Consider the following 10,000-nt stretch of genomic DNA (forward strand, 5'->3'; position numbering starts at 1 on the left):
CCGAGCGAAACGAAAGGAGGCCTCCTCACAGAATGCGCTAACACCCACCCCCGCCCTCCATCCCTGGGTTAGCATGTACAAAGTGTGTGAAGGCTGGCATCAGAAAATTATTTTGACCTAAGGTGTTTAGAGGTCATTTCATTTTAGTGGGAAATCTAAAGGCTGCAGAAAAACATTTTCATGGAATAAAAGTATATTTATTTATTTTCCCACAAATTCTGTATTATTACAGAGCAGAACTTTTCTAAGTGGAACCTGGCAGTCTTCCAGACAAGAGAACTGACAGAATTAGTGAAATACGTTGCATCAGTGGTTCTCAAGCTGTTTTATGTCTTTAAATGTTTATATGTATTTGGTCCGGATCACCATCTGAAAATATGTTGTGCCAGGGACCCCATACAAGATTTATGTTGTTAAATTCTTTTGAAGTTCCGATCTGCGAGCTTACAACGTGTTGCGATGCCACACGTTGTGAGCTTGTAGATCGGCTGTTTTCAAATAGCCAATGTGTATAGGGTTAAAGTGGTTAAATTGATAAATTGCTATATTAACTCATTTTGGTGGGGGCCCCCTGGAACCAGTCAAGGACCTCTAGTCCTGGCTCAGCACTTTGAGAACCACTGCATTACATCACAGGCTTTTCTACGCGTGAAAATGTATGTAAATGAGCAACGTTCACCGATTCATGTTAAGTTTGGATGCCTGAGCCAAATAATAGTAAATTCTTATAGCACTACTGTACTAGGCTTTGAAGGCGTATACAGATAGATTTTCAGGTCAGTAGCACAACCAAATGCTAATTTTGTAGCACTACTACTGCCAGAGGTCACCTACTTTGTGTGTTTTTGGGAATGCAGGTCCTCAAGAGGCTATTATCAGCTTCAGTAAGTGATATAAAACTCACCTTGAGGCTGTATTCTGCCTCTCCGCCCCAATCAAAGGCACTGTTTGGCACAATCCTGGCTCAGTGCGGTTGACCCCCAGTTGGCAACACAATGAATGCACACTTGGCACTGTTGGCATGTTAGTATAATCATAGACCTCCTTTCTGCCTTAATGTGTTCTATGAATAAATGCAAGTGTATCATTTATATTACTGGAAATGGATATTTCTACCAACGACTTTCCATCTGGCATCCCTATTTCGGGCATGTCATTATACAGTTAGGCACATAAAAACATCTGCTATTTTCAACACTTTTCATTTTTTGGGGGGTTGAAAATAGCAAACGTGTCAGATGAACAAGCACATAGTGTGCCACGTTGTGAGCTTGTAGATCAGCTATTTTCAGCTATTTCATCATAGTGATGGAAGCTCACTTCCAAAAAAAAAGGATTATTGGAAGTGCATAATCCTATTTATAGGTTATTAATGTCATCATGTGTCTCGCTAGCCAATCACAGTGCTGAATAGAGTCAGCCAATAGAGTCAGCCAATCACAGTACAGGAAAGTGGGCCAAGTGGGCCAATCACAGTGCAGGAAACTAATACTAATTTTTATGAAAAAGCATAAAACAGAGCTTACAATAAATGGTTAAATCATCTGGCTAAGTCTCCAAATCATTGTGAGATCCCCTGCTGGGTCATGACCCCCTCCTGGGTCCTGACACTCAGGATCAGCAGTACAGCTGTGATTTACTAGTGATCTCTACACCTCAACCCTCGCTCCTTCTGCACTTATTTTTTTCTCTCCATTCATTCGCTCCTGTCTTTTTTATAGTGTCCCCCCTCTCTCTCTCTCTCTCTCTCTCTGGTTTTGTAAGGCTCTCTCTGTCCATTTCTCTCTACATCTATCTATCTCTCTTTATCTCTGTCTCTTTGCTCTTCGTGTCTGTATTGATTTTGTGGCAGTGCACGCTCCACGCTTCTCGCCCCTTTTTGATAGAGGGAGCGAGATGGAGTCTGAGGCCGCCAAATGAAATCAAAGTAATTTCTCGCTGTCTCGCTCTCTTTCCGTCTGTCTGTCTCTCTCTTGTCTATCCATCTTTCAAGACCAGACTGCATGGCTTTGAACTTTTGTCTGTGAAATGAGCTCACTTTGCTCTAATTGTCGACCCATCTCTCCTCTCTGTTCATCTTTCTTTTTATCTCCCTCTCTCTCTCTCTCTCTCTCTCTCTCTCTCTCTCTCTCTCTCTCCCTCCCTCTCGCCCCCCACTCTCTCTTTCTCGAATCAATTCAATTCAATTCGGAGGCATTTCACTGGCATGACTGTCAATAATTTGCTATACTGACAGAGCACATTGAAATGGATTACAGAGTGACACAGGCAAAACAAACAGTAATTGTATTGATAATAGATATTGTTGTGGGAAACGAAGCCGTTTTGCATCAAATTGTACTGTTTTTGTCAGTGTCACTGCCTCCTCATGGCTTCATGTGTTCATCGCTGTCTCATGCTTGTGCTGACATGGATTCCAAACAAACTTGATAACTGTAAGTTAACTGTAAGTTAATAGAAGACAAACATGGTGGACTGGACTCAAGCCCAATGTCGATCAACCTGTAGGCCGGGCCCACTGGTGGGCCGCCAAATAATTGGCAAAAAAGATTGTAATAATTATGTAACATTAATATTTTAAAATGTATGTAAAGAAGTATGGCATTTTAGTTTTTTAAACCTTGAAAATGAATTCTCATTGTGATACAGATAAAGATGAACAAGTATACTATGTTAGTTCCATTGATTGAAGCCGGAACACGATCGATTGATTGAACATTAAAATAAACATGCTCTGAAAATGCATGCAGCCCACCCATCTGACCACTTAACGCGGCAAACCTCTCGAGATTGTCAAGTAAAGGAAAAGGTTGGGACCCGCTGTAATGCTCAATGCAACGCACACGGCCCCACTGAATCAGCTCCTCCACATGCGCTGTCCGTGGTGCTGAAAGTAGGTGAACACTTCACAGCTCATAATGTTGCATTCCCTCCTGCTCTCTTACAAGAGCTTTTTTTTCTTTTTCGTTCCTTTTGTTTTGGGGGGCGGGGGAGGGGTGTCTTAGTGTCTGTGTACTAGAACCAAAAAGTAGAGCATGACCCTAAACTATATTGTCTCCTCTCCCCCTGTCTCTCTTACTTTCCCTCCATCTTCCTTCATCCACACCCTTATTTCTTCCACTCTTTCTGCCCCCACACCCATCTCTCTCTCTCTCTCTCTCTCTCCCACTCTCAGGGCGAAGGCTTGCAGCTGGAGTATGAGATGAAACTCACTAATGGCCAATCTTTCTGGACGCAGCATTTCTCTGCCGATGAGTTCGGTAAGTGAGTGTGAGAGAGAGACAGACAGACAGACAGACATACAGAGGAGACGGATTATGGAATGAATCGTCGATGGCACTAGCCCACACCACTTAGTACGGCCAATAAAGCACACTGTACTGAGCAAATTACAATAATGAAGGGACGGCTGAATGAATTAATGATGACGGATGGAGAGAGTGCAAGGGATGAAAATGGAGGAGAAGAGAGGGACCAGAGTGTCTGTTTCTCTAACTGAATTATATCCACTTCCCCCCTCCATCTCTTTTTCTCATTGTCTCTCTGTCCCTGTATCTTGCTCTCTGTCCGCCCCCTCTCTCTATCTCTCTGTCTCTCTCACTTTCTTATCTAATCCAATATCCATTTCTCCTTCACCCAATCACCCTCTACCGCTTTAATTGCTTTATTCTTTCATTCCGTTTACCTTCATTCCTGTGATTCCCTTCCTTTTGTCCTCTCCTTTGTCCCTCTCTCTCCTCCCCATCGTTCTGTCTGTCCCCTCCTCTCTCCTCACCCTCCTCACCCTAATCGACCTCTTCCGCCCTTCCTCCTTTCCCACACCCCACCTCATTTGTCTCATCTTCTCTCTTTCCCCTACTCATCCCTCAATCCCCCTTCCTCTCGTGACCATACTTTTCATTCCTCTTTCTATCGCTCCCATCCCCCTTTCCTTCTCTTGTTCCTCACCCATCTCTCTTCCACCCCCTCTATCTCTCCATCACAGGGATCCTGGAGACGGACATCACGTTCCTGGTTATCTTTTCCTTGGTGTTCATCCTCTCCTGCTACTTTGCCTGTAAGTATCTAGATATCTCTCTCCTCTCTCTCTCTCTCTCTCTCTCTCTCTCTCTCTCTCTCTCTCTCCTCTTTCCTGCTACCCATCTGTTTCTCGCTCTTTGTCTTTCTGTCTGACCTTCCGTTGCCCTCTCTGTCTTTCTATCCTCGCTCCATCCTCTCAGCACTCAGCACAGCACTCTCTCCATCGTCTCTCTATCTACGTCTTTGTACCCCTACTGTACATCTCTCTCTCTCTCTCTCTCTCTCTCTCTCTCTCTCTCTCTCTCTCTCTCTCTCTCTCTCTCTCTCTCTCTCTCTCTCTCCCTCTCTCTCTGTGTTTCTCTCCATCTCCAGGAGCAGAGCGTTTTACCTTTTCCTTTCAGAAGTAGAAAAACATTAAGAGCGTTAAGAGCCTTTTTGTCACATGCATTATGAAGTCTCTTACGGGCCTGCGTGATGGGAAGAGGAGTACGTTCTTATGTTCCCTCAGATAAGTGAAGGTGCAGTCCCAGCATGTTCACCACCCATCCTGAGCTTGTGTGAGTGGGACAAAAGAGAAAATGGAGAGAGCGAAGAATAGCAGAAGATGCTTAATATAAAAGTAAATGCGAGAGAGAGAGAGAGAGAGAGACAGAGAGAGACAGAGAGACTACGAAGGGGAAACTGTGTAGGTACCGAAAAGTAAGTGGTTGAATGGACATGTCGGATGGTGGCCTAATGGCAAGAGAGGCTAGCTTATGACCCCCGCCCCGCCCCCATAGGTCATGGTTCGAATACCTGGCCCCGGTGAGAGCAAGTCAATCCAATGGAACTTGGAATGGAAAGTTCTCTCTGTCCCTCTTTTCTGAGCACAAGAACCCACCATCAGAGTATAGCTTTGTGGAAGCGGCTGCCTACATGTGAGAGACTGCAGAGCTGCTTAACGTTCAGCAGCTCTGCGAGGCTCCACATTGTTAACGCTGTGCACTGATGCACATCTACGAACCAACATTCCTCCCCTTTTTCCCCTTGTAATCACTCCCCCAGGGGTAAACAGGAGTGTTTTTTGGAGTCAACCCGCTCAGTTAAATACGCATTTAAAAACGGTTTCCCAGGAGCTTGTGGGAGGAGGAGGAGAGGGGGGGGGGGCTTTTTAGGGAGGACAGAAAAGGGAGAAGTTGCATCTGGTTGCGCCTCGTCCTGAGACGGCTGTTGGCAGGATGGCTGCATACAAATGGGCCACTCTCTGCATCTATCTGGCCCTGGCGCTTGTTTCATCTCTCTTGCTTTTGATTCCCCGGCTTCTGTCTCTCACGCTCTCCTCTCACGCACCATCTGTTACCATCCCTCCATCCTTTTATCTCTGTCCCTCTCTCTTCCTCTTCCTCTTCCTCTGCTTCACTCAGTCTATTTGTCACCCCCCCCTCCCTTCTGCAGACAACCTGAAGGGGAGACAGCTTCTTCACACCACCTACAAGATGTTTATGACTGCTGCAGGTGTGGAAGGTGAGGACTGCACACACACACACACACACACACACACACACACACACACACACACACACACACACACACACACACACACACACACACACACACACACACACACACACACACACACACACACACACACAGAATGTAATCCCTGATGCAGATTAGAGATGTTATCGTCGTCATTACACTGTAAATAGGAGTCATTACACAGTTTGCTGCTTCACTGCACACTGACTCTGTATGACAAACTCTCCTCCTCTCCTTTCTCATCCCTTCCTCTCCTCCTCCCTCATGTCTCCCTGTTGAATCATCTTCTCTGTTCCTTGGCCTCTCTCTCTCTCTCTCTCTCTCTCTCTCTCTCTCTCTCTCCTCTCTCTCTCTTTCTCTCTCTCCTCTCTCTCTCCATCTCTTTCTTTTTATGAATTCTCTCTCCGTTCACCTGCTCCCCTCAATTCTCTTTCTTCATCCTCCATCTCTCTCATTGTGCTGCCAATCTGTCCTCCACCCTCGTCTCTCCTCTTCTCGCTGAATGTCCTTTCAACTCTAACTCCATCTCCTTCTCTCTGCCAACCCCCCTCCATTCCCCGGGCCCCTTTTTCAACTCTCTGTCTCCCTCTTCTTCATCTTCTTCCTCTTCTTCTACTTTGCTCCCTCCCTGCCTCCTCTTATCTTTCCCCCTCTCTTCCACCCACGGGTCTTTGAATCCCGTCCCTGTCCTCCCACCACCTCCCCATTCTTTCCTTATCTTTCTCTCTCTTTTCAACTAACCCTCCTCTGTCTCTTCCCCAATCCCCCCGTTCCTCTGCCGGCCTCCTCTCATCTCCCCTTCGCCTCCTCTGCCCTCTCTCTCTCTCTCTCTCTCTCTCTCTCTCTCTCTCTCTCTCTCTCTCTCTCCATCCTTCATTCTGTCCTCTGCTCTCTTTCTGTTTGCTGTGACATCCCTCTCTCCCTCTCTCCACTCTATTCTGTTCTCTCTATCCCCCGGTCCCACTGCACTTGTCCTCTCTTTCTCCTTCCTCTCTTTCTCCCTCCCCTCCCCTCTCCCTTCCCGCCTCCCTCCATCTTCTCCCTATTCCCCTCTATTCTCCTCTCCCCCTCTATTCTCCTCTCCCCCTCTCTCCCAATCTGACAGTGCTCAGCCTGTTGTTCCATTGTATCTACTGGGGTCTGTATGCTACAGATGGAGTTGGGAATGGCAGCCTTAAGATAATGGGTAAGTCCTTAAAATACTTGGTAAGTTCTTAAGATACTTGGTAAGTCCTTAAGATAATGGGTAATTCCTTAAGATACTTGGTAAGTGCTTAATATATTGGGTAAGTCCTTAAGATACTTGGTAAGTCCTTAAGATAATGGGTAATTCCTTAAGATACTTGGTAAGTCCTTAAGATAATGGGTAATTCCTTAAGATACTTGGTAAGTGCTTAATAGATTGGGTAAGTCCTTAAGATACTTGGTAAGTCCTTAAGATAATGGGTAATTCCTTAAGATACTTGGTAACCTTAATATATTGGGTAAGTCCTTAAAATACTTGGTAAGTCCTTAAGATACTGGGTTTGTTTTTAAGATGATGGGTTAGTCTTTACATTTCTTCTATATCCAAATTTGGATAAATAAATCTGTATTTCTGTGGACACATACAAACACATACAAACATTGTATGTAAAAATTAAAAATGCTGGCTTTGACTTTGTCACCGCCTACTTACATCCCCCACTCGCCCCTCTCTCTGACAGTCGCACCAAAGCACTTCTCTCACTAACTGTCGTCTCCTTTGCCAAATGGCAATACCGGTAACAATCTTTTTAAACACTTATCTGCTTCACAACTACAATGCTGTTGCACCTAATGGTATGCGCACACTCAGAGATAATCAGGGGTATTTGGGGTAGATAACGGCCCTCCCGACAATCAGGAGCGATTGTGAGGCAATAATATCCACTAGTGTGATATACACTAGTGGATATTAGGCTATACCTGCACTCGCTGCCTGTGAATTACTGCCCGCTTCCCGTGAATTACGGATAAGGGAGCTGGCACTGTCCCAAAACTGTATTTTGAGGCCGCTATACTATACTATTCATTATGCGACTCCGTTATTTGCGCCTGGAGGTGTGCCCGTGGGCGTGTTGATGCATTATCCCCAAAATTGCTATTTTTCCCACACACGTTTGGGAAAGTGCAGAACGGATTCTAAAACCACCCGCTATGCCAAATTTGTTTGGTAGAGTGCGCCTGCAATGGACATGTCGGGAGTCGGCCGGGGCGAACAACGGCACAACATTCAAAGGCTCCCTTTCTCCTAATTGTCAACACATCTCTGTGATTCAAATTTTCCTATAAGCAGCAGAAGGGAGATTGTCAATTCCTTGTGTTAATTGTGTTTATATAAGATAATAGTCTATTCAAAGAAGACAATTTGTGCGGTGCGCAATGCAATGCTCTCCAAATTACACACTTCAGTTTTTTTTCATCGATTACTCAGGAAATAAGGAACTGATTACAATAATATAAAATTCTCTCTAATCAGTAACATGTAGGTGATACTTGGGTCTATCAAATAGGGTTTTAGAGCCTATGAAGTTAACGTCGGGCATATGGTGTCCAACGTTACGGTGCCCCAGTGCGGCTGCCGAGTTGATGTCGGAACATGAGCAGTGTTGCCAGAAGTTGCGAGAGGAATAACCAGGTATATGGAAACAAGCCCAAAAGAAGTGACTATAGGCCAAATGAGCACTTCAAACCTATATATGTCGGCTATTAAACAATGTGCATATTTATATATGTTGGCTATTTGAAAATAGCCGATCTACAAGCTCACAACCGCAACCCACAACTACCATTATTTACAAGCAACTTTACAGAAAAACAAGCCCAACGTGGCTTCATTCATGCAATCAATCAAAGTTTATTTATAGAGCACATTTTCACACAACCTAGTTGACTAAAGTGCTGCACAGGTAAAAACAAATCAAAAAACACAAAACACATAATCATGTATCCATATAGAAGACACGGACATAGAGCGAGTATATTTACACCTATGTACTAGGCTTGTCCCCGACTAAGGATTTGTATAGTCGAATCTGATTGGCGACTAATTGCCAATAGTCGACTGGCAGTCGACTAATGCAACACAAAAATAATAATAATAATAATAATATTTTTTTTTTTTTGCTTGATTCGACTGAGATTGGCAGTCGAATCAGTCTGATTCGACTGCCAATCTCTCAGTCAAATCATGCAAAAAATATGTTATGCAATAGAGGAACATTCCATTTGGCCTGTAGGGGTGCTTAGTGTCTGATTTAACATATACTATTGGTTTCTCCCAATAAATCAGGATGTATATCCTATTTTTGGCAAACTATTAGTTAATTAATATAACAAACTAGGCCAATCTCTCAGTTGAATAATTTTTTTTCCCTCTTTTTTTTTAAAGTTTTTTTTTAAAATTCGACTAAGAGATTGGCAGTCGACTCAGACACCCCTCGACTAATTAGTCGACTATTCAACTACTAGAGGTCAGGCCTACTATGTACACAGAGGGTAGGAAACGTTAGATAGGAGTTAAAACAGGAACATTTAGGTTTGGATGTAATAAGCACACCTGGCAACACTGGCAGAGAGAGAGATTGCATTGGGGATAATGGCTTGCGCAGTCTTCTCTTAAAGGCAATGGCATCTGGCACAGTGATTGGTTTTATTATTGTAACGCCCAAACCACACCTATGCATAATGTAACGGGGGTTTTGCGGATGAGGCTAGTGTCCCAAAATAGCAACTTTTGCACAGGAACGCCCCTTGCGCCACCCTAAATCCCCAAATAGTGGATTTAGTCTGTCTGGCCCTAAATAAAGCCCCCAATCTTTTGCTCACAGACTTGAGCAAAGGGTTCAACCTGAGGGTTTTGCTTGGGCCGCCCAGATTTTGTTTGATATTTATATTGTTTGTTATTTATTTATATACCGGGTCCTCCAGGGCTCTATATAGGCTCTCTAATTCTTTCCGTTTACACCGCATCTCTTCGGCAAAGCGACACGTTCTGAGCTTTTAGGTCTGCTATTTTAGTCGGATGTTTGCCCCAGAGTAGGGACGCTAGGGTTCAAGTGGTTAGGATACTGGGTAACTCCTTAAAATACTTGGTATGTCTTTAAGATACTGGGTAAGTCCCACTCTTAACATCCCCCATACATGATTGGCATACTGACTGACATTGTCTCCTCACTGTCTCCTTAGTTATAGATTATGGGTATACTCTATTGAAATGTAAGCAGGTGTGTGTGTTGTATGGAACTGTGTCGGTGAGTGTGCAAGGGTGTATGTGTGTGTGTGTCCATGCGTGTCCGTGCGTGTCCGTGCGTGTCCGTGCGTGTCCGTGCGTGTCCGTGCGTGTGTGTGTGTGTGTGTGTGTGTGTGTGTGTGTGTGAGTGTGAGTGTGAGTGTGAGTGTGTGTGTGTGTGTGTGTGTTTTGGGAGGCTGTGCACACGGC

At 44.5% G+C, this 10,000-nt stretch overlaps 1 protein-coding gene across 1 annotated transcript in view; it reads left to right on the plus strand.

The window, feature by feature from the left end:
- tmem145 (transmembrane protein 145) overlaps nt 1–10,000 on the plus strand; it is a 54,133-nt gene that overhangs the window by 30,408 nt on the left and 13,725 nt on the right. The window contains exons 6-9 of the mRNA XM_080426258.1: nt 3,176–3,260; nt 3,986–4,057; nt 5,455–5,523; nt 6,644–6,724. Coding sequence (XP_080282384.1) covers nt 3,176–3,260; nt 3,986–4,057; nt 5,455–5,523; nt 6,644–6,724 — 307 coding nt within the window. The remainder of the gene's footprint in view (nt 1–3,175; nt 3,261–3,985; nt 4,058–5,454; nt 5,524–6,643; nt 6,725–10,000) is intronic.

This window comes from Gymnoscopelus braueri, assembly GCF_963280865.1.
Source record: "Gymnoscopelus braueri genome assembly, chromosome: 4".
Classification (NCBI taxonomy): domain Eukaryota; kingdom Metazoa; phylum Chordata; class Actinopteri; order Myctophiformes; family Myctophidae; genus Gymnoscopelus; species Gymnoscopelus braueri.